The sequence below is a fragment of the Kryptolebias marmoratus genome, linkage group LG20, assembly GCF_001649575.2.
Source record: "Kryptolebias marmoratus isolate JLee-2015 linkage group LG20, ASM164957v2, whole genome shotgun sequence".
Taxonomy (NCBI): domain Eukaryota; kingdom Metazoa; phylum Chordata; class Actinopteri; order Cyprinodontiformes; family Rivulidae; genus Kryptolebias; species Kryptolebias marmoratus.
In genome coordinates this window covers 22,178,373-22,202,824 of record NC_051449.1, presented here as the reverse complement: position 1 = coordinate 22,202,824, position 24,452 = coordinate 22,178,373, and the positions used below count along the sequence as shown (strand labels likewise).

General features: G+C 40.2%; 1 protein-coding gene across 1 annotated transcript in view; it reads right to left on the bottom strand.

The window, feature by feature from the left end:
- pkn2 (protein kinase N2) overlaps positions 1–24,452 on the bottom strand; it is a 46,379-nt gene that overhangs the window by 6,333 nt on the left and 15,594 nt on the right. Inside the window, exons 2-16 of the mRNA XM_037981892.1 lie at positions 20,551–20,715; positions 19,821–19,956; positions 15,820–15,974; positions 13,636–13,765; positions 13,405–13,550; positions 10,877–11,090; positions 7,663–7,848; positions 7,357–7,466; positions 7,089–7,232; positions 6,784–6,859; positions 3,756–3,912; positions 3,518–3,644; positions 934–1,067; positions 587–662; positions 404–495 (exon numbers count right to left, since the gene is read on the bottom strand). Coding sequence (XP_037837820.1) covers positions 404–495; positions 587–662; positions 934–1,067; positions 3,518–3,644; positions 3,756–3,912; positions 6,784–6,859; positions 7,089–7,232; positions 7,357–7,466; positions 7,663–7,848; positions 10,877–11,090; positions 13,405–13,550; positions 13,636–13,765; positions 15,820–15,974; positions 19,821–19,956; positions 20,551–20,715 — 2,048 coding nt within the window. The remainder of the gene's footprint in view (positions 1–403; positions 496–586; positions 663–933; positions 1,068–3,517; positions 3,645–3,755; positions 3,913–6,783; positions 6,860–7,088; positions 7,233–7,356; positions 7,467–7,662; positions 7,849–10,876; positions 11,091–13,404; positions 13,551–13,635; positions 13,766–15,819; positions 15,975–19,820; positions 19,957–20,550; positions 20,716–24,452) is intronic.

Here is a 24,452-nt window from a genome sequence, read left to right as displayed (position 1 = left end):
AACATTTCTCATCATTTAACATTAACTATAACCGTGGAGCCTGTCAGTGTCTGAAAATAACTTTCAGGGGAAGAATTAGCATGTTTCTCAGATGAATGTGACTTTGTTTACATTTTTTTCCCCCCTGAGAAGTGAGGAAGTGAGATCTGATCAAAGTGGTGAGTTGAAAACATTCAAATGTGAGACTAAGATCTGTCCTCAGGTTTCAGGTTGATATCACGTGTAAATAGGCTCACAGACCTCTGCTGCCAGTCTGTAAACTGCTCACAGTAAGAAGATAAAGGGGCAAATTGTCCTGCATGCAGCTTGCCGTGTAAAAAAAACAATCTTTAATTTATATTTACATTTCAAGCTGCATTTGTCATTGAGGCTGATCAGTCTGAGTGGAGCTGTAAATACGAACCTGTCGACCTCATCTCGAGCCACTATATCGCCTTTCTTCAAAGCTTTGATGGCAAACATCTCCCCTGTGGTTTTATATTCTGATAACAACACCTGAAGAGGGATGCAGAGGACATTCAATGAAAAAAAAAAAAAAAAAAATCTCTTGCTGTAACCCTGCGAAAGACAAATAAACCAAACGTACCTTTCCAAAGTGACCTCGTCCAAGAACTGCCACACATCTGAAGTCTTGGAGACTGAAGTGGAACTGCTCTTCTTCCCTGGAAGGAGATTTGTGGTTTCAATTCAATCCAGTACAGCCAGGGGGCAGTGTTTACACTAATAACACTCTTTAACCTGCATGTCACAGCATGAGAATCAACAGACGTGGAAAATAAACCTCGACAAAGGTGGCAGCTCGCCAGCGTTAACTTTTTAAACACGACATCACTCAGGCTTCTCCTCTAAATATAAAAAGTTAAAAACAGCAGCGTTTCCTTGTCTTTCAAAGTTAAGTTTATCACAAAGTTGATGAGAATGTGGCTCTGTTACCTTATCTCTGTATCTTTCAGGATGGAGATGAGCTCTGGGTCTGGGTGACGAAACTCCGGCTCCAGCATCCCGTCCATGTCTGGCTCCATGACCGCGCTGTTTCTCTTCAGGAAGTCGTACGCACTGAGTGCATCCTGCACAGAGAATAGGACAAATAGAACATGGAATGATAAAAAAAAAAATTAAATAAAAAATTGAAGAGACGTTTTAAAGTCTGGTTCTGTGAAAAAACTACGGACAACTTCTATCTTACCTGTTGTAGATAGCTCTTTAAACAGCCTCAGTTTGGAGGAATAGAGTTTATTTCTGACAGGACAGACGAGCTAATAACCGATCTGAACGCAGCCAAAATCAAAGTGGATTGCTGTTGTCCCAAAACAGCTTCCACCTCTCTTCTGTGATTATTTGCAAGTGCAAAAATGTGGCATTAGCAGCAAGCTGTGGCACTTCCAGTGCAGTCTGCTGGGACACTACTGACAAGCTAAAAGTGGCTTATCAGAGCAAACCAGTTCTCTACACAAATTTTGTCAATTTTCTACATTTCAGAGCAGTTCATAGGCCGTTACACAGCCTTCAATTTCACATTGCAGTTATTTTGGCAGAAATATGATGGTATTGACCACAGTTGATGGTTGTAGCATAGATGGACCAGTAAATCAAGAGCTTTGCCTTTGGGATCTGCTGCTTCCTCACCACGAGAAACCGGAGCAACGCCCTCAGCCGGGAGTGGATCATGGCCTGGATACGAGCAGCCATGGGTGCCTGAATATGCGATAAAATGGGGGAGCAAAATCGGGCGTCGATTGTGTCCAGATAAGAGTATGTGCTAGTCTGGTTACCTGTTAGTGCTTAGTTAGTGTAACTGATCCAGTAATGCTCCTTCACGTGGGAGACTGAGGTTCAGATCCTAACAAGGGTGTTTGATTTATTTATTTATTTTTTAAACAAACTGTAGTGAAATGCCGTGATTTTTTTTAAGTAATAACCCAGATGTAGACATAAAAAAACAACTTTACTTTAATATAAGATTTAGCCCGATTTTACCCCAGACTTTTGTTCAACCCAAAATAATTATCCAAATAAGTTGATGTCAATAAAATCTGAATAAAGAGATTTATATTACCACTTTTATAAACTTGTGGATATCTTGTGCTCCTACGTAGCGTGATACGTATGGAGGACCGAAACCGACGTAATCAAAAATAAAAGCAGAAATATATATATTTTGCTTTTTCCTTGCACATGCATTTCATCAAGTAATGTTTATAACATTTCACGCCATACAGCTGATCAATGTTATTTCATGGTTACCAAGGCAACCACGGACAAAAGAGCGAAGAAGCTAAATTTCACTGAGGTAGAACTTGATATGCTGGTCAATGAGGTGGAGAACAGAAAACAGGCATGAACAATCGATCTGCATATGGATCCTGCTCCTTCCTGGTTATTGACCAATAGGAGAGGAGCTGGACCAAGAAGACAGCCTCCTCATTTGCATATTGAGGCAGAAATGCACACGGTAATGTAAAAAGAGGAGGAAATGTCAAAGGAACAAACGCTTGTGTAAGGAAGAAGCAAAATATAAACAAACATTACTTGACCAAAACGCATGTGTAAGGAAAAGACAAAAGCAAAAAATATATATATATATACTTTTTTTTTTTCTGCTTTTATTTTTGATTATGACGGTTTCGGTCCTTCACAGATACGACTCAATGTTCTTGCAGTGTTCTGTTTGATTCATAGCCAAAAACAAGCTGCAGGACAGTTATAAAGCTTTAAATAATCGTCTTGAACGCTGAATGCGGTCTGAATGGCGAGACAGCAGCTACTGGTGTTCAGCTGACTTGGACTGAACCGACCCAAAGCCGAGGGAGGGGGTGTAGAAAGAAGAGATTGTTTTAAATATAGGTTTTTTACCTTGTGACTAAGGAAGTTGAATTAGAATGAATAAACACTACCTGCTTTTGTCTTATTGTTGGGACTGACAACATGTTTTTAAGTCCAAAAATTGGGGAACAAAAGCATAAATTTGCACCCTCACATTAGAAAATGGGGGAGCAGTAGCTCCTATGAAAGAGGCTGAAATGAGCTTCCTCTGGAGGGTGGCCGGGTTCAGCTTTACAGATAAGGTGAGGAGCTCCGTTATCCAGGGGGAGCTTGGAGTAGAGCCGCTGCTCCTTCACACCAAAAAGAGGCAACTGAAGTTTGGGCATCTGGTTCTAGTGCCTCCTGGTCACCTCCCTCTGGATTTAGTCTGTTAGCCATTAGCTCTTCAGTCCTGTTAGACTTCAACTCTACTTTTCCAAACTGAGGCCATTCAAAAAGCAATCTAGAGGTCATAACCTTTTAACAATACCTCACTTCAAAACGGCCAAAATATCCCTTTAATATCCACAAATTGATCTTTCTTTCCCCTCATAAAGCACCATGTTTATCAGGAGGAAACATTGCTGCTAAAGAAACAAAACCAATAGATATTATTAAGGAGTTTGTAGAAACAAGACTCTGAAGGAGCTCATCTGATGTTCTCGTATTCGAACATTAATCAGTTCAGAGGAGCCTTTCTGAAACACCATCATACCTGAACTTCATCCTTGTTGGGCATCTTATGTTGCACAGGCACTTCTCTAACATTATCAGGAGGTGGGTAATGTTTAGGTTCTGGTGTGGGCTCTTTGTCAAAGTCCAGCTTGGTCACCAACGGGTCACTATGTTTGGACAGACACGCGAGAATAAATGAGAGCAGCGGCTGACAAGTTTTTTCCTTACTTTCACGTCCAGATGACTTCATCATCTCTCCCGTGTGTGTGTTTGATCACCTGCTGGGTGTGGGTGAACCAGGCAGGCTGCTCTGGCCCATCTCCGGCACTTGAGGACTGAAAGAGTTGGAGCTGACCGTCGGTATGGCTCTTCTCACCAGCCGGCCCCAGGTGGCGATGTTGATGTTCATTTGGGGGGCTCGCAGAAATGTCTTCCCTGATAAAAACACAAACTAGAGGTTAACGAAACAAGAACAGCGAAGAACACAGAAAGATGTGAGAAATAATCTCTTCAGGCCTGCTGATTTAGTCTGCTGGTTTCACTTTTCAAACTCTGGTTCTAAAAAGAATCAAATTTCCACAGCAGTACACAAGGGCTGTGTCACATAACACTGTTCATAAAGACACTGGTATATCTTTTGTGTGATAACGTTTTTAAAGCTCAGCATGTCACCTCGGGTGACACTTTAGTACCTGAAAACAGAACATACTTGGTGACTGGCTACAAGAGGACAGACCTGCAGCAAAACACAACATCTTCTAAAATAAGCAAGAAACCTTTTACAGCTAAAAAAGGGGAAAAAACAAATTTTTTCCACATTTGGAACAAAAAACACACTGCAAAGTGCAATGAGACAATAAAGTGTAGTGAGGAGGAGACACAATCGGCTGGTTTTGTGCTGTAAACTAACAACTGGACACAGAGTAGCTGTATCGATCACCGAGAGCACTTTGAATAAGAAGATCAAGCAGTTTGTGACGTTTCCTGATGAGGTTTGGCTAAAGTTCAGATGTCTGTCCAACCACTGTTTATATTCTCATAGAAAGTTTGTTTGTAGTGCTCCTCTTTGTTTATGTTTATATTTCAAATTTGAGGTCAGTTTTATGAGTTTTTCCTGAAGATGTCTGTGGAAAACAGGATCTAGAATGCTTTTATATCTGCATTCGACTCAGCAACGTCTCTGCTGCTGCAGAATAAGCTTCAGGATGCGGGGTCTCCACACTGTCATCATGCACAGCAAGATGGAAGGATGGAAAATATCCATTTGTTTGCATTAATGAATGCTGGAATATTTAGCAGTTTTTTGGTACATTATTATTCATCTCATAGGTGCACATTTCCTGAGATTTTGTTATCAAAGGGATTTCAGACCCAGCAGCTCTGAGGGTAATAAGGATGTTAGTCCCACTAATAAGCTGCCGGGGGAATGTGGTGATTGAACACTCAGCTGAAGGGCCACGCGGCCGGTCGCTCATGTAAGTGACATTCAACAAGACGCTGGAGGACGCTGTAGTTGGAGTTGTGTGTTGTGGGGTCTGCGGCACATATTTTAAAACTGAGTTTGAAAGAGCTGTACAAACATTTAGAAGGAGTAACATGAGCCAAGGCTCATACGACAGATTAATCTACTTTGTGCTGCACACAATCAAAAATCATAGCCGACAACAGGAACCGTCAAGCGGCTGCTACTTTAGCATTCATGTAGTTTTAACAGTGCAGGTGAAGGAAGAGATGTGTTTTGTGATGTCCTGACCATAGGCCGTATATACCTAGACCTGTGACTAGAACATGGAAGTTGAGGTCAGATTGAGACCAACCCCCAGAACATATCAGAGCAGAACAACTGGTGAAATTAAATAATACACCTCAGGTCATTCTTTTCAGGTGTTGACTCTTGTTGATTCCCGTAGTTCTTACCTTGTTGCTGTATGTTTAGATGTTCATTCTTCTAAAACATTTAGCTGTAATTAGTTTTTTTCATTTTTGAAAGGAAGCTTGTGTGATAAGCGGATTTTGTGCAGGGGGGAGCAGGCGGGACTTAAAGCCAGACATCCCTTGTGAGCAGACTCTTTTCCCAAACATATACACAGCAGCTCCCATAATCCAGGTCCAGCTGGCTTCAATTCCCAACAAACAGAGAAGGCAGGGAAACACTGTGTATAATATATGTGACCTGTGCTGGAAAAATAAACTGTAATGCGCATCGGTGGCAGTGCAGGAAAAGTTAAAATACTAATTTTTGCCATAAAATGAGATGAGCAAAAAAACGTGTCCATAAAGACACCTTCTCGTAATCTGATCAACAATCATTATAATCCAGTTTTCTAACAAGTGCTGGGAAACTCCTTTGAAGAAGGTGTGGCATCATAGTGAAGCTTAGGGATTCCCCTTTTGAAATATGTGGCTTGAATTCCTGACATCACTCTAAAACAGGGGTGGGCAATCCTGGTCCTTGAGGGCCACTGTTTTACTTGTTTCCCTGCCAACACACCTGATTTGAATTAATCGGTAATCAACAGGCTTCAGCAGAACATGAAGAGGTAATTTAACCATTAAATCAGGTGTGTTGGAGCAAGGAAAGAAGTAAAACATGCAGGATAGTGGCCCTCATGGACCTGGATTGCCCACTCCTGCTCTAAACCAATAAAAATACAGATTTCAAACCGGTACTCTTGGTACCCGAAGTAGCTTGTTGCTAGCTAGGTGATAAAACACCAAAACGTCAACTAACTATATGTCATTTTAAAGCTTCTGAGACGGAGAATTTGAAAAAACAATAAGTCAAATTGAAGAAATCCCTCGTTATGACTCATTTTGCCAGAATGGGTCACATACAGTGGTATGAGAAGTGGTCAGAGCGAGAAGGTCACAGGTTCACCTCCCAGCCTTTCTGTGTGGAGTTTCCTTCACAGACTAAAAACATGCGTGTTAGGGACAATTTAGAGTTACCAATTAACATAAGTGTGAGAGAGTGTGAATGGTTGTTTGTCTCCATGTGTCCCTGTGGAGGACTGGAGACCTGTTCAGGGTGTCCCCCACCTCTCATACAATGACTGCTGGAGATAGACACCAGCTCTCCACAACCCAGAAAGGAAAAAGCTGGTAAAGAAAATAAATGGATGGATGGATGGTATGGACAAATCACCTTATATCACTCGAGAGTCTCTATTAAGCTAAGAGGAACAGTGCCTTCTCTGAAACAGAAGCTAAAACAGACCTGAAAAAGACTACAAAGACATTTAGTTTTAAAGTGATATTGCCCACCAATACAGCACAATAAATAAACATAACACTAGGCTGACTCACCTTGTTGTTTAGAAAAAATCTTTTTTTGTCTTTGCAGCTTTGTTCTTCTCTCAATGACAGGGTTGAAAAATGTTACCTAGAAAACAAAACAGCTAAAGTTAGAAAACCTGTAAAAGTAAAGATTTTGTTTGAACGTTGGCGAACTTAAGACTTAAGACCAACTATGTCAAATTTATGGAATAAATCTGAGTTGCTAATGCTCTTTTATTCTGAAAAAAAAAAAAATTAATAAGCACTAAACATCCTTTTGTGGAGTCAAACTGCTTGGTGTGTGTGTGTGTGTGTGTGTGTGTGTGTGTGTGTACCTCAGCAAACAGCATCCCCTGTGGCTCCAGGTACAGACACATTCCATGACGCTGGTTGTCCAGGAAGTCCTCCAGTCGCAGGAACTTGACAGCACAGAGTGAACGCCAGTCCCGCCAGTACACAGAGATCTCCAGCTCCCGGGACTGCAGAACAGGACAGAACCACATCAACAACAGCAGCAAACATAACGTAGAACACACTACTGCAGTGGCAAAGACAACAATGAGTTCTTAACACAAGTTTAGTTCAAAAGCAGAACTGTGTTACCCGGTCCAGCTCCAGTGTAAACTTCTGGTCCCAGGCTTGGTTGCTGACCGGCCTCCAGCCCGTCTGTCCAACTACGGTGTTGTCCAACTTCAGCACTGCACTGATCTCATCTGAGGACAACACACTGAGCTTTTAACAAAATCCAACAGCTATCCAGCTGGTCATGAATACAAGGATATTTAGTTAGGGGTAATTTTTAAACATTATTTAGATAGTTTGATTTATCTTTATTAGCAAAATCTCAGACAGTTTTCACTTTTTTAACAGTCTGCCCCCCCACTGGTGAGGAGGGTCAGATCTACTTACTGCAGAGCTCCTCGCTCTTCGTTAGGTTCCTCGAGCTCACGCCCCGGTTTCTGTTCGCACGGCTGATGAAGGATGAGCGCGTCTCGCTGGGGCTCCAGCCAGGAAGGGGGACGGGGGTGGCTTTGGAACGACCAGGAACATTTTCCAAAAGGTCCTGACAGCCCATGAGCCTGACGTCTAACGTGCCTGAGCACAAATAAGGGACAGGACACATTGGTTTTAGTGCGTTTCAAGTTGCTCCCAACCTGGTTTGGCCATTTTCCAACATTTCATCAGACAAATGCAGCTCCAAATATACTGCAGGGCGCGTCAATCGTCTCCAAAGACTGGTTAAATGAGTTGGGCTTGTCTAGTCTTGTCCTTTGACACATATCTCATTCAGGTTGGACAGATGCAATAAGTGCAACTAAATTTCATTCTATAATTCAGAGACCCAAGTAGGAGGGGAGGTGAATGAGTTCAAATTTAAATGAACCGAGTCTTTAAGATGCAAGAACATGAGTCTTGCACAATCTGACATTGTTTGTTTCCAAATCCTGTTTAAAACAGTTAAAACCTGACAGCTGAGCAGATTTAATTCAGTACCATACTTGTCTGCATCAGCATTACGGCTTCATTCTAAACGAGAAACAACCATTTTTCACTGGTGATTGAAGGAAAAAAAAACATCTTTATGTTAAATCTGAGCTCCAATCAGTTCATGCAGATCTGGAGAAATAACTATGCTTTTGGTGAGTATTTGTCTACAGCCTGAGGGAAAACAGGATGACTAATCAAACTGTTTTTAGTAGCACATGATGGGAAAATCTAATACTAAAATAAATAGTGGGGCCATCTTCTACAGCTGGGAAACATGAACACGAATGATGTCCGACTTGATGGCGATACATAAAACATAAAAATCCCAGAAATTTCTACTCGATAAAGGAAAATTAAGTCCCCTGTGCTTTCATACACTGTATTTTAACACAGCTGAATACTCACTATGTATTCTGTATCTGCCATCAGAAAACCTCTGATGGAAAGTAAATTTACAGTAGTACTCAGAGGTTTTGCACTTCTTACTTTCACTCAAAATTTCAGAGGTCAACTCCTATTTTAAGATTTAAAAAAAAAAACTTTCATATTGGTTAGAAAAGCTTTTAAAATACATCCTATTATTAAATTCATGGTTTCCAAACTTTTTCCCGTTTTACGAAAAGCAGGGGGTATTTTGGGGGGTATCACTTGAGGAATGGGGTGCTCCAGTGTTACCTCAGAGGAGCTGGAGGATTTGTAGGGGAGGAGGAGGCTCGAGGTTTTGCAGCTTCACATAAGTGTAAAATAAAAAGCATATGATAAGCATAAAAAATAGGAGTTTGAATTCTCCCCCAATCCTGAAAGGTATTTTTAGATTTATTTGATGACTCCAAACAAAATGTAGGTGAATGTTGAATGTTTGTGATTGATTTGCCTCGTTCGTGTGTTAGCCTTTCATTAGACTAACAACTTGTAGGAGTCGTACCGTTTTTACTGCATAAGACAGCTTGGGAGGTGTGTGTGTGTGTGTGTGTGTGTGTGTGTGTGTGTGTGGGGGGGGGCAGTTAAAGCCACAATAGATGTCAAAATACACAATTTTCAAATTTTATTTGAATTTTTATGCTTCTAACACAATTTCTACATCATTAAATGATTGTTTAGGGGTTAATGTAACTCAAACTCATCAGGGTTTTGCAAAGATTGCGTTAAAAACAGCAAATATTCCTCGCCTCTGTTTAGAACTAAAGTCAGCGGTCAATTACAGAAATCCTCCCGTTATATCAGCAGAGCTCATTTCATGATCTAAAACCCAACATCTTCTTCTTCTTTAACACTCTCCGCCGCTTGATTTCCTCCCCAAAATGACTCGATGTTCGTCGACTCTCGCCCTCACAGCTTTTAGTTGCTGTTTTATATCCAGGGATTATTTTACTGACTCAATATCTGTTGCGAGTGAAGTGAACTCATCAGTGTTTGAAAGTAAACAAACGACTCATAATTGTTGGCAACAAAACATGACTCTGATGACTTCACTCATTTCTTACAATTTATGCAGCAGACTTCTGGTAGTGAATGATGCGTATTTAGTGGATATTATATCACAGATGATACACACATACAAAAAAATTATAATAAAAAACAAATCATGTATTTTGACAGCTTTAATGGCTTTAAGTTGATTATCCTCAATTTAACCAACGACCTTTTTACAAGACAATAACTAACTAAAAATTGAAGGTCCAGAATTCGCCTTCAGCCTAAAATCGTCTTATAATGAGAAGGGATAAGGGTGTAATTGTCTCAGTCAAGCCTTATAACTGATGTGTGAAATCTTATCCAGTAGTGCAAGACTCAGAGCACTCAGGCGAAATGCTGGGAATGACTCTCAGCTACTACCACACCAATTCTTACCTCAATATCTGTAAATATGACTGCATTACAGCCATTTCTGTGTCGACAAAGGTTGATTAGCTGAGGTGGCAAAAGTTAATCAGCTGTAGATGTACATCCAATGATTACTTTCTGGAGGCTTCATTAAAATCCATCCAGTGGTTCATGAGGAATTATTTCAATAATTAATGGCAAAGGTTTAAGAACTGATCTTGCATGACAGGTAACCTCTCAAAGTACAAGTGAATGACTCTCAGCTACTACCACACCAAATTTGACCTCAGTTTCTGTAAAACTCACCGAGTTGTGTTTGCATATACATTAGAACTTAAACTAAATTTAATTTTATTCAAGATGGTGTGACTAAAACTAAATCAAAATTTAGAGTCTCAGTTAACACTGCTGCAGCCCTCTTTACGGAGGAAAAGCAGGTGCTACAAGAAAGAACATCGTCCATCAGAAAATCAGCTCGTGCAGCTCATTCAGAGGGGGTCACTCTTCTTTTAGAAAGGTGTTATATCTGTCAGCATGTGGTAATAAAGGACCTGACATGCCCACATGGAGGAGAAGCTGCGGGCAGCTTGTTGTGACACAGATGGTGATAGTGAAGGTGTGTGCACAGTGAGTGAGAGCAGAGATAGAGATGCAGGTATTTAGAATGACAATGTTACAGTTCCAATCTATTTAGACATAAACAGCACTGTTTCATATGTAGAAATATCAGTCAAAGTTCAATAACTACATCCAACAACTTCCTTTTGGTTTTATGTAAACAGGAAACATGTGGGATGTCAGATTATGTTACCTGTGAGTGCTGCAGGCTTGGTTACGGTGGTGTACTGGTTCTGTGTGGAGATGATACTGGATCTGGGGCTGAGGGCCGGCGAGGACAGCAGGGACAACTCTTCTATGATGGCGCTGCTGCGAGGATGGTGTTTCGGCAACTCATTGAGCCGCTGCTCCAAGGAATACCGCAGGAGGTCGAGCTTCTGACTGGACTCAGTGAAGCGAGCATGGGCCTGAAGAAAAGAGGAAGGAGGGGTGAAAATAAGAAAAAAAAATGCATCATAAGGCATCCCCCTATCTTTGGACATCTTTTTTTACACTGGTTCCATTCTCTGACTTGATTCAGAGATATATTAACAACACAACTCCCGAGAAAAAAATAAAATCTTCCATTCAAAGTTTAATTTAAAACATAACAATTAGGAACTTAACACCTAAACTACAGAACTACTCAATAAAACATCTATTTATAACAAGAAAAACTTTAAGTAAAAACAGATAAAATGAAAGTGAGGACGTCGCCAGGCTGTGATTGTTGGTGACTAGTTGAAGACAAATATGTGAGAAAATACAAGAATTTTCACTTATGAAGGTAAAAAATAAATAAATTCAAAAAATTAACCTTTTGTGGGTTTTTTTTTCTGTCTTTAATCATGTCTCCAATCAGTCACAGTTTAGTTTTACAAGTCACCATCCTCTCATTAAGTTGTCTCACAATCTTCACACTTTCTGACTGGTGGAAACTAAAATGAGAAGAGTTCAAGACGGGATCCAGCCGCCCGCAACTATTCTGGCTCTTTTGAGAGTAAATTTGTCATCCTAATTTTGTGCAGATGTTGACACAAAAGCGAGGCCCTGTGAGTCACGAGAGGAAATCGAGGACTCTCGCAAACATTTCGAGACAACTTGGAAAGTCAGCTGTTGCCAACATCACAGCAGTGAGATTCAGGCTCGACCAACAACCAAAAGGCAACTAGACCTGATAAGTCCAATGTAATAATATAATATATTCAATACAAGTTTTACAGATTTTATTCACGGGTCAAAGCATGTTTAAGATGAGTCCTGCACACAAACACTCCTGACACTTTCACGCTCTCGCTCTGCACCTCTGCTCAACACTTTTGGCAACAAATTATAACTACTATCCTCCTACCCTATCAAAAATAGATGCACATTTTAGGATAACAATGTATTGGATTAACTTCATGTCTTGTGTGTTAAAGTAGATCCATGCTAGTCTGCCTTGTGTCTTATACTGAGTCATACTCGCTTGTTTTGGTATTTGTAATGCTTTGTGTATTGCAGTAAAAACAGAACAGGTTTAGTGAGTAAAGATGGATGAAAACAAAAACAATGACAAATTTCATTGATCCTTGAATGCAGAAATCAGATCCATTTCCAGTCCTAAAGACACAGTTTGGTCCTAATGTGGCTTGTATCAAATTAAAACAGAACTTTATGTTCACATGCAGGGTTTCCCCCAGAAAAGAGGCTGGCCGTTCGCCGGCCGATTGCTGGCCGACCGTGATTTAGTAAAAAAAAAAAAAATAAAGTTGACAGAAAGTTGAAAATATGGCTACTTATTATGTGATATTGTAAGATATTTGTGCTAAATATTTACACAACTAGTTTTAAAAAAAGGCACTTTTGAAATACTTTTTAAAACAAAAATACAATTAAAATAAATACAAATTGTTTGCACCTAATTTGAATCCTAATTTGAGTCACATTTACAAATAAATTAAATTAACATAAATGAAAAAGTGCAAACAAAGCACCAACACACGTCTCGCATCAAGGCCAATGAATAACAACAGAGAACTGACAAACAGACAGATGCTGTACTGTACTGTGCTTTTTGTGGCACAAGCTGCATGTTGGATCAGCATATCTAATGCTGAATTTAATAGCATCATTTTACTGGTAAACATAATATTTTCACAGTACAAAACATGTTTACCATATTTGGTCTTGTAAAGCCACCGGCTGAATTTCGGCTCAACTAACCATTTTTGGTTAAACCTGCTCGTTACATGTTTATTGCTGCAGCTCCTACAACATGCTAACTCCAGGTAGCTGAAGGTGGCTCGGCCTCAGGGCTGAGAGTCCCGCAGGGCTCCGTGAACAGCGTGTGGACCTGAGCGCGTGGTGGGGGCGTTCATACTTGGCGCGTTAGGGGCCACGCTACGTAACCAGTGGAAATATGGTAAAAAAAAGCGAGCAGATGGTTGAATGGAGCGCAGGGCGCACTGTCTGCCCCAAGTTATAAAAGGTGCACAACGTGACACCGTGTGGGACCTTCGCGCAGGGGCGGGGACAGCGCGATTGCGTCACTGTTGGCACGCTCACCCTCGCGCGGTGAGGTAGATAAAGGTAGCGGTTTTGGGGGTGCGGGTGGAAAAAAAAACTTGTAAAAAATGATGCATTTATAATAAACAAGCGGAGCTTAGCCTGGTGGCCGGGTCACCAAAGCCTGGCGGACGGCCAGGCTTATAATACACTGGGGGAAACTCTGACACGATTACAACACAAACTCAGGTCTACCTCTGAATGCGCCCTCTTCTCTGTGACTTTTCCAGAGCCTAGGAGTTTCATGACATTCTTTGCTCCCTCTGCCACCGCAGATTCGATCTTGGCATGGTGACACAACTCCTCCACCCGAAGGTCCAAAGGGCTGATGATGGACTTGTCTGGAAATCAGAGACGAGGCGGTCGTTAGTAATGTTTGCGTTACGCGTGTTGACTTACATTATGATGATGAAAACAGGAGCTCACCCATCACGTCATTATTCTCAAAGTTCAGCTCGGTGGCCTGACTGGCCTTGAGGATCTGCATCCTGATGAACTCAATCTTTGTCTTGCTGTCCTGAAGCATTTGCTGGGCAGCTGCAAGTAACTTACGATCCTGAGGATGAAAAGTAAACAGAGAAAAACAATCACTGTCCAGCTGCCTGAATTAAATGGTTGAAATCATGTTTTGCTATCTAAATAGAATGATATTTAGACATCAGGTCTGTAAATGTGACTAAATGCACACCACACCTCATCACTTATTGTGTTTAACACAGCTAAGATCCCAGTCTATGTTCTTATTTTGAGGTAAGAGTAGCCACATGGAAAATCTTATTGTGAACTGTATATACTGTACCTCCCATACGTGCAAATACACACATGGTGAAGTAAGCAAACTCCACCCCAAATTTCCGTAAAGTTCAAGTACTACTTGTTGATGGCTGTGAGAGCAGGAAAGACCTCTGTCCAGCAGGCATTTCCTGTCTGACATCAGGACTATTTCCAACTGGAAGGTGTCTCTGTCTGACAGAGGAGGTCGCTTACAAAACACTGTGACCTCCCCGGCCAGACAGGCTGGGAGTCGGGTAACATATTTCAGTGCCCGATACCCTGAGCAGTTCCACAGAAAAGCACTGCCTCTTGTTATGAAACTGCCTTCACACAAAAAGTCAGAACCTGCATCTTCATTCTCACATTAATCAAAAAACGGATTCATTAAAATTATTTATCAGTTGTATAACAACAGCTCACAAAATTGAAATGTCACAAGGTTTCTGGTTGAGCTGAAAGGTTTCTTGTGAAGCAATATCAAATTGCAGTCAGGATGACTTTGCCTGATGAAATTAGCACTGAAAATGTCCCCGCCACTTTAAATCGTTTGCGTGGCAGCGGTTCAAACAGAAATGTCAGCCACAAGGAGCCACCAGCACAGTCACGTCACTCAATGTAGGATAGAGAAATAGGTGTCATATTTACGCCTGGAATAGTCACAGAAATACTGACTGTAAAGCAGAAATATATCCCGTGTAAGGTAAAGATAACATAAATCCTTCAGTAAACCCTCAAAACAGTGATAATAAGTACATCAGACACAAGCGTGGAGATGAACATGAGCTGTTCTCTGAGCTGCAGCTGTTATTACCTGAAGTGGTGACTTATACTACACACAACTCCCAACTAAATTATAGTTCTCCTTCGCTTGGCACATTACAGGAGGCAGAACCACCATGCGGGCTTTGTGAACAAACAGTTGTGACACACCATATATGTCAGCACCTGCTCATGTTTCCCCCTCCCCTGCAGAGACGCTGCAGACCCACACCTGTTACGCTACAAACGTCTCACAGTCAAATGAGCCAGTCTGTTCCTGCTTTCGTGTCTCAAACACCTCTGACTCAGAGCTCCAATAAAACTTAGGAGATGCCACTAACGATCTACTTAGATTAACTAGGTAATACTTTATCATATGATAGAATGGCAAAAGTACAACTGGGACATCTAAACCACAGCTACAGTGGTTTGTAATAACAGATAATAAATCCCTGCTGTCACAGCTGAAGTAAAACAACAAAAAATGTAAGATAAGATACTCAGAGATCCTAATCAACCAAAGACTATGTTAATCTGGACCCCATCTGATGCCCGAGTCTAAACTGAGACGTTCCTAATCCAAATCAATCCAAAAAGTCTAAACTAAATCGAATCAAATAAATAAATAAAATTCAAGTCCAGCCCTAACTGGCTGATGATCAAACTGCAGCATGAAAGGAATCTGCTCAAGTAAACTTTGTCTCAACTTTATAGCTTTACTGTTTATTTCACATAGTCGCAAAAAGACTCTCCTGAAATAATCTGATGCTGTCATCGGTCAATTTGATACCGAGTCGTGCCTGGTTTAAACCATATGAACTCCGCTGTACTTTGATTTAAGGCAGCAATTTTAAAATTTATTCAAATCAATTTCAGCTGCTCTGTTGGTTAAAAGAAAAATCAGAGTTTTCACTTTGGGAGGTATAATCCTAATCTAACAGGTGAGGATTAAAAACGGTGTGGATATGGACTTGTTTCCTAAAGTCTAAAGGTTGCCTCTATTTTACAAGTTTGGCAGCGTGACACATAGCAGCCAAAACCTGAATGTCAGGTGAACCCTCCCTGAGCTGAGCTTACCTTGGAGGAGCCGTTGGAGTACATCAGGATCATGTTCTCGGCGCCCTGCTTCACCTTCAACTCAATGTCGTTCTGCCGTTTTAGGGCTGCAAGACGGCTGCTGCTGGTGCACATTCTTGCTTCACTGTTTGGAGTATCTGGAGTGACAGGGCTTTCTGAATACAAAAAAATAAATAAATTAGAAACTTACAGTCATCTGAAAATAGGTGCTCCGCTACTAAAATAAACATTAACTGAACATACACTTGTTTTTTTTTTTAAAGCGCAACAGTCCCGCAGCTCTGCAAAATTATAAAACTTATAAACATGTCACAAAGGATCCACAGAGGTAATGCTGTTATTTATTCCTGTAGTTTTTTGGCATGAAAAAAATGTGAGTCACTGTCTCAAAAACCAACAAAAAAAACAACTACAAAAGCCAACAACTTGTAGTGGTTGAACTTATTGTGGCTGAAAACAAGTCAAACCTGGTCACCAGCCGACTGACTGGTGCATCCCCGGTAAAAAAAATAAGGAGAACTCCATCAAATCATGATCCTGAACATTTATAATAAACTATCATCAATTATTCTGTTCAAATCACACAGTTGGCAAAAAAAATAAAAAATCAAACAATTTTTTTGTCGACTTTAAAGTTGTAGGGGTAATCTCTTCCAAACTGGACAAAACGTTCACACTCACACTCGAAGTGGCTCCAGGTTTGACCTGTCGGTTCATTTTGAGAGATGAGACGTATGAACTACTGCAATAAGTAAACACGAAACTTTAAAAAGAAAACTGAAGCCTAAACATTGCCACAAATATGGATTAATAACCTTGGACACATGAAGTTACCGTCTTATAACTTCAAGAGCTTCACCTTGCATCATATATCAATTCATTTAAATATTTTTCTTGAACACAAGTAGATCAAATTAGTCGGCCCTTTTACAGGACGGATTTTTGTCATTTTTAAATAATCAACCACACCTGAACAAAGCCGATTAAAAGACAGGTATGTCTGTGGGCAGCACAGTTTTCACACCGTATGTCAATCTGTTTCCCACAAAAATATACTACTGGAATACTCAAAGGAAGTTGACCAAAACATACTATTTTTGTAAAAGAACTATATCGTATTTACCTTAATTCTTATCTTTCAGACCCTTATATGTTTAATTGCTTAGATAGACATTGTTACTTCTAGAGAGAAAAGTAGTAAATTTACATTTAGATTTGTATTCATAAGGAACTTTCATTAAAACTGTCACACAGGTAAGAATACATACTGATCCACATCAACCCCGGGGCTAAACCACAGGTAAGAACTGCTTTTTATTGATCCATTTCTTCACCTAAAATCTCGTACATTGTAATGTGTATGAATATAACACTGTTTTTACGCAACAAAAACAAACCGGTTTTAGAAATCAGCAGCCCTGAACTCTAAAGATGGACATTGACCACAGGTAAACCCTAACTGGTTGACCTCTAATAAGAAATATTAAGCCATTTGATTAGTATGCCTTGAATCCTTTAAATGTGTCTAATAAACATTACTGAAAACAACACAGGTGAATAAAATCAGCTAAATACATGTGGCAATGTTACTCATTTATTGAATCTTTCACTAAAACAAGCTTCCTTTGAAGGCGTAATTTGAGCAATAAAGAAGATTATTGACAGATTTTTGACACAAACTATAGGGCTGCTGCGAATAGTCGGCCCTGATTAAAGACGTGAATTAAGATAATTCGCTCACAAAGTATTTAATTGACACAATTTTAAAGATATTATCTTTTAATGTCTCAAATGTTTCAACTTAAATCAATAGTTTTTCTCCACACCACTAGTGTGCGCTGTGAAGTTCCTGTTGGCTTGGCCTGAGCTGCAGTTTCAACCTATCATGGCGGAAAAACAGAGTCTTCAAAACAAGCCGGGTCACAGAGGTTATCAAAGGCCAAAGAGTTTAATATGTGGAAGTACTTCAAGCCAGCTGACAATAAAACAGTGGTTTGTTTGCTCTGCAAGAGCTTGTTTTACTTCCTGTAAAAGAAGAATTTCTCACCACAGTTTGCTGCAGTTTTTAATCAGCAGTATCCTCCTAACATGCTGAATAGTCAGGTTTAGGTTTTTAAATACATAAAAAGAGCTCCACTTTATTTATGCAACATGCTGGAGTTGGAACTTTAAGCCTAAATATTATAACTTGCAAGTTTTTGTTGACATTTTTTTTGTGGTAAACCTTAACTGCCAAGGTTTACAGCTAAAAATAAAATAAAATGGTTGGTTTTGATTTTTGGTCCTTTAGATTAATCCAAAATTAGTCAAAACAAAAATAGTCATTAGTGGCAGCTCTACTGCACTAGGAGAGCTGCAACGCAGAGGTTTCTGAGTGGACAATGCAGGGACACACGCCAAGAAAGACACCGCTGGACAAGAAACAGCTGACATAAATCTTCACAGAAACTTGTGGAACAAGGTGAAAATTTGACAGGGGCTTGGAGCCAAACTGATATTCAGTAAACATTTTTGTTGCATAAAAGAGGTTGTAGTCTGTAAAGTTTAAGTCAGTAGTAAAGGCGAACCAGAATACACAGGGTCTTCCCCATTAGGGGCTTTCCTCTCCGTTTGGGGGAATGATGTAATTGAGGTCAAATCAAGTGAAGACTTCATGGACCCCCGCCCTCAGATTGGACCGGGCTCAGCCATAGGACAACACATTGAGCTACTGAATAGTTGCAGGGCTGATGTCACTGCTGGACAGCTGACGAGGGGAACCCTCCCTTATATTATTCCAAACTGTATCTGATGCAAAGACAAACATGACTAACGCGGTTCTCCAAGCAATGACATCATGGCTGGGTGACTCAGGCCTAAATCTGTGTTTGTCTCACTGAAGATTGCAGTGATTGCAGAGAAAGCAGCTTCAACATCTGATCCTGTGCAAACTGTCTTTACAAATGAGATCAGATGTGACAAAAGAAACCTGACTGATGACTGCACTGAAGCTGGTTTCCAGTAACTCTATTCCTGGCTTCAGACGAGCGAGGCGAAGAAGAACCAGATCCCCATCAACCTTCTCCTGGAACAAATACACATTCTGGCTGCTTGCAGAGGCAGAGCGACTCCCTTTTACTAATTCAGGAAATAGGTGCCGTCTCTGGTGGACTCCAGAGCCGAGCATATTTCAAGAAGTTGTTTTATGTCTGAGAAGATAAACAACGTTCAGCCCCTCTCCATCATTTAGCAACGACCAGCAACATTCCACCGGTGTGGCGTCACCTGAACAGAAAGCTCCTGTTCACCAGATAGGAGGTCACAGAGTCAAGCTTAATTTGTTTCCACTTAAGATAACCATTTAGCAAGACAATCTCCCTTCCCTCCACCAGCGCACGCGCACACACACACACACACACACACACACACACACACACGCCTCCCTTCATATACTTCCTAAAACCAACTGAACCGGGGGAATGTGATGGCAGCAGGCTGGCAAATAACATTTGTTTGTTTCCTGAACTCATCCAGACAACTGCCCCAACAACTACTCCATAAGGCAACAGCTGGAACAAAAGGGATACTGAAAGCTCCCAGCTGTTGAGGTTAACACTCTCCAAATTCCACTGTTGTTAACAAATGCACAGGAGCAGGCTTTCAACAGCCAGAGGGGAACAATCGACAGCTCTTTGTAACCAACGCTGGAATGTGGAGAGCAACAATGTCAGCCTCTGGAGAGTGAGTCACCTCCAAACACTCAGTGTGGACTCTACACACGTTTGGATCTGTGTGTGTTTGTGTAGGTGTTCTAACACAACACAGCTGAAATGATTTACTCAGTCATACAGTTTACACAAAAAAGACACGACAGAGAAAATCTAAATATGACTGAGACTCAATCACTCCAGATTTGATGGTTTTTGGTGACAATATTTTTCAGCTAAATGTAAAACAAAAATGAGGAACTGTGAAACTACAGCACAGGTGGTTTTAAGCGTCTTTGGTGTCTCTGTAATTACCTAGAAGTTCTTCCGGGTCCTTGACCACAATGTGTGCATTCAGTTCTTGTAGCTCCTGGTGAAGCTCTTCAACCTTCTTGTTTGATTTCTTCAGCATGTTGTCGACATAAGCCAGGCTCTTTTTGTCTGTGGTAACCTGGGGGAGCAGACATGATGGGGTGAAGTCAGCTAAAAACTAAACTGGTCATATTTACAAACCTTACATCATTAGTGTTAAAGATTCTAGATTTGCTTTGGGACACTATTAGAGCATCTCCATTGCTTTTCATGGCTTAAAGGGATTTAAAGAGATGTTTCGGCCTTAAAGTGGGGTTCTGTAAAAAAAAGTTATGAAAAATTCTCTTACCTGCTGTACACAGCGCTTTAAATAACCTCCGTTTGGAGAAATTTCATGGCGCTTTGAGTGAATGCTATTATTTACACCACTATTCATTTTTCACAGCACATTAATTTCAGCAGAAATATCAATCTACAAACTGAGGTTGTTCAAAAAGCTATCTATAACAGGTAAGATAATGTTTATAACTTTTCCAAAAAAAAGAAGAAGAAAAAAAATTCAAAATGGCCAAAATATTCTTTTAAATTATAAAGAAGAAGAAATAGCACTGAATATGAGCAGGACAATTTTCAGGAAAGGTAAAATATCTTCTCAGCTCTCAGATTTTAGACATCAACACTGAAGTGCCTCAGGGTTACTTGTATTGTTTCAGGAAAACATTATTAGTATTACCTTGCGCAGGTTCTCTGCACCTTCCTTGATCTTTAACTCCTTGCGGATCTCGCGGCGGATCTGCTCCTTGATCTCGTCCAGCTTCTGCTGGACCATCGTGTCCGACAGGTCCAAGTTGTGTCCCAAACCGAGTCGCTCGGCCACCAGCTGGCCCCTGGCATCCCCCTGCAGGAAACCATGAGAAAAGTGGGGCAGAATTAGAGGTCAGCAAGGAAGAAGGAAGAAGAGAGGAAAACGAGACAAACTCAAGCTTTTAGTCAAGTGATGCTGATTTTTAATGAATTAACCAACAAGCTAAGACTCTGTATTCATTATGAACTATAAACAAACCCTTTAGCCATTATGAAGACTTTTAGTAGAAAACAGAAACCAAAGAAACTACTGTATTAACTTATTTAGCTTATTTAGCTACAGTCTTATAGTTTAATGAAAACTAGGAATGAATTTGGTTCCTTTTAGTCTGTAAACTAGAAGGAAACAAATTTAGAAAAATGTTTTTCCCCCCTCACTGCAAATGTAACCTGAGAATGATTTAGTTTTCCTTTTTACTGTCATGGGGGGATAGCGTCCACCACTTTAACTTTGTTACATTTTGAATGGTGGATAGTGGGGAAGGAAAAATGAGACAGCATCTGGATTTTTTCCTAAATCAGTGAGACATTTTGGTATTTTCCGAGAATCAGTTTTTGTTTGTTTGTTTTTTTTAAATACTACCTGTTAAGCTTTTCCCAGTGCATACTGCAGAGAGGTGAGTAATCGTGTCAAACTAACGGATCAGTAGCAACAAAGTCCCATTTCATTTTTCAACTACAGCATTGTAATTTCATTTATTCTGATAAAATAAGACTAAACATCAATGCGTGTCCCATCAGGCAAGTCAAAAATGAGATCATTTCCTTTAATTTCTTTATTGAAAACTTGCTAGTTTTGCACCAAATCTGTGTTCACAACTTCTTGTTAAATTTGTGAATAGGCCTGTTGCAATAAATCAATTAATCGCGCGATAAATTAAAATGAGTTCAATAAGTTTCATCTATCGGCATTATTGTTTCCTTGTCTGTCTCTCTCATATTGTGCTTGTGTTAGTTTGCACTTTTTGTTTATAAAACTGTCAGTTTTGTCTGTCTTCTCTATATAAAACTCTCTATTATTACTTTTTGAAGGGCAGTTTGGTTTACAGACTTAATAATCTGTACTGTTTTGGTTAAATGTAGCTTTTATTTCCATTTTTTATTTTTTATTCAAGTGCATTCTTTGTTAACGGAGACTGAGAGTCCATTTTATTTTGTTTTTGCTTGTTTTGTTTAGTTTGTGTTCCAGTTCCAGTGTTAAGTGTTCTTTTGAAAGTAAAGTTTATTAATCTTTGAGAGGATGTACTTGCACTATTATGTTATTATCATTACATTAGTTTAAAACGGACTCCAAACGATATTATTGTTTATCGCAATAATTTCTAACAATTAATCATCCAGCAAAATTTGTTATCGAGACCGGCCTATTTGTGAATGCTCAAAACCCTAATTAACCTACTGCACCCTGTTTCGTGTAACTTTATTTGTGTTTCTAATTTGCTCCTGAAGACTGCACCAAGACCCTGCAAAGACCATCCATGTTTGTTTACATCAGAGCCGGGTCATCATTCAGGGTATCTTTCCAGTGATACCCAGAGGGTTTCTTTCCTCCCATCTCATTCATGTACATCTCTACCTGTTCTGTGAGCTGGCCACTAGTGCTGACCATTACACATGAATGCGACAATGTCTGGATAATCACCAAAATAATAGTGAAAATGGCAGTAAAGGCTAACAGATATGTTGTATTTTAACCACTGAATTGATTGACTGTCGTGTTCAGTTTTTTGTTAAAAAATAAAACCTAAATAGAGAACTACACCGTTTTCCCTTCTTTCCTTCAGCTACTACAAACATGCCGATCTCAGAGGAGTAATCTTTTATGCATTTTTAAAATATAATCCAGATTTTATGACCGATTTGATATAAAAACAAACACAGGACAGTTAAATTACTTGTATGACTGTGAATCATCAACAAAAATTCAATAATCATAACAGCTATACGGTGCTGCTTATGTGCAGATTGAACTAAATTGCCAATTTTTTGAAAACAACAACAAAAAACAAGACTTAAAACCTCATCATTTGAGTAAGTCACTACTTGCAAGTTTATACTTGTCATTTGATTTTGGTCAAAGTGGCAAAGGCAAAAAAACAAAAACAGCTTCCCATTTGCAAAGTTGTGTCATTTTGACTGTTTTGTCATTCTGAACAGATGAACGTTTCATTAATGCCTCCTGTTGGAGATCTTCCTTCAACACGTGCTCTTTGAAACAAACTGTCACACCCGACCTGACATCTTTGGTACGTTTATTTATTTGCTTGAACGCCTGCTGACTGATCGGCTTCCTTACTTATCGGCACTTGCCAGAAGTGGCTGAAAAAGCGTATTACCGAGGCAATCTCCTGTCTAAACACGCTGCTCGGAGACTCGGCACCGTTTGTCCAACATGAGAACTCTGGCACCTCTCCAATGCTGCCGACTTGAACTCAGGCCCGCTCCAATATGTGCTGCTTTCGACCAACATCCTTAAAGAAATCACCTCAACTTAAGGAGGATTAGTAGTAACTTCCTGGAGGCTGCAGCTTTAGAGGTCATGGATACACGGTGACGTTCAATCTAATAATTTTAGGTCTCTGAATTAAAAAACAGGGTTCGTTAATACAAATTGTTTTGACTTGATATTTAAAAATTTACAGCAGTTAGTATAGCTTTTTAGTTAATTAATCTTGTTAACAGCTATAAAATTATTAAACATGCCATCAATCTATTTAAACCTATAAAATGAAACAAACTCAAAGCTTCCAAAACGTCTGACCAACAGGGTGTTAAAAGAATGTGTACAAATTTGCCACACTTATAACAGAAACCATGACCTATAAGAAATGAGTCACTGCACTGTGACTAGATTTGTTTAGATGCATTAAACTAAAAAAATACACCCAAGTTTTGTGAAACCTATTTTAGGCTAAACCAACCAGTTTAAGCAGTTTAAGCTACAGTACCAGTAAGATCTACCTCTAATATTTGCAACTGTTCCATATTACCTTCACTTCATCAGTTTCGGCCAAATCCATCTCCAGCTCAGTTGAACAAACCAGTTCACGCATGTTCTTCTGCTCAGCTCAACTGTTCACACATTAAGTTCTGCTGTCCAACAAGTGTCTGCGAGGCTCTGCCCAAAGTCATTCACTCTGCCGCAACCCCCCCCCCTCACTTTGACTTTTCTCACACGGACCATTGACAAACAGGAAAGCTAAAGCGTCTGAGCAGAGACAGCCAAATCCCTCTTAGCTTCTCGCTCTGTGAGGTCAGAGCAGCCCAGAATGGGATTTAATCTCACTCCAGGGAGAGGACTTTGTTTATTATTAACACCAGGTAAAACCTATTGCTGGCAGTGATAAGGAGACACACTGAAAACTCACTGCAACAATGCCAAGAGGCATTGATGCAAAGCAAAATATGGATCTTGGGTGTTTTGCTAATGTATTTTCCGGACTATAAGGCGCACTTAAAAGCCATCAATTTTCTCAAAAAAACACCAGTGCGCCTTATAATCCAGAGCACCTTGTATATGTAAGAAGTCGTAATGTTTTAATACGGCTTTGGTAAACTACAAAGCCGCACCGCTTGCAGCATTAGGGCTCAGTTGTAGTCGCGCTTTGTAGCGTCGCGCGCACGGCACACGGACCTGAGCGAGCAGTGTAGGTGTTTGAAGTCGACGCGGTCGGCCGGCGAACGGCCACCTACCACTGGGCTTAGCCTCTTTTCTGGGGGAAACCCTGAACATATCAGTCAGGCCAGGGAAAAAGTCGTTGAGAAGTGTAA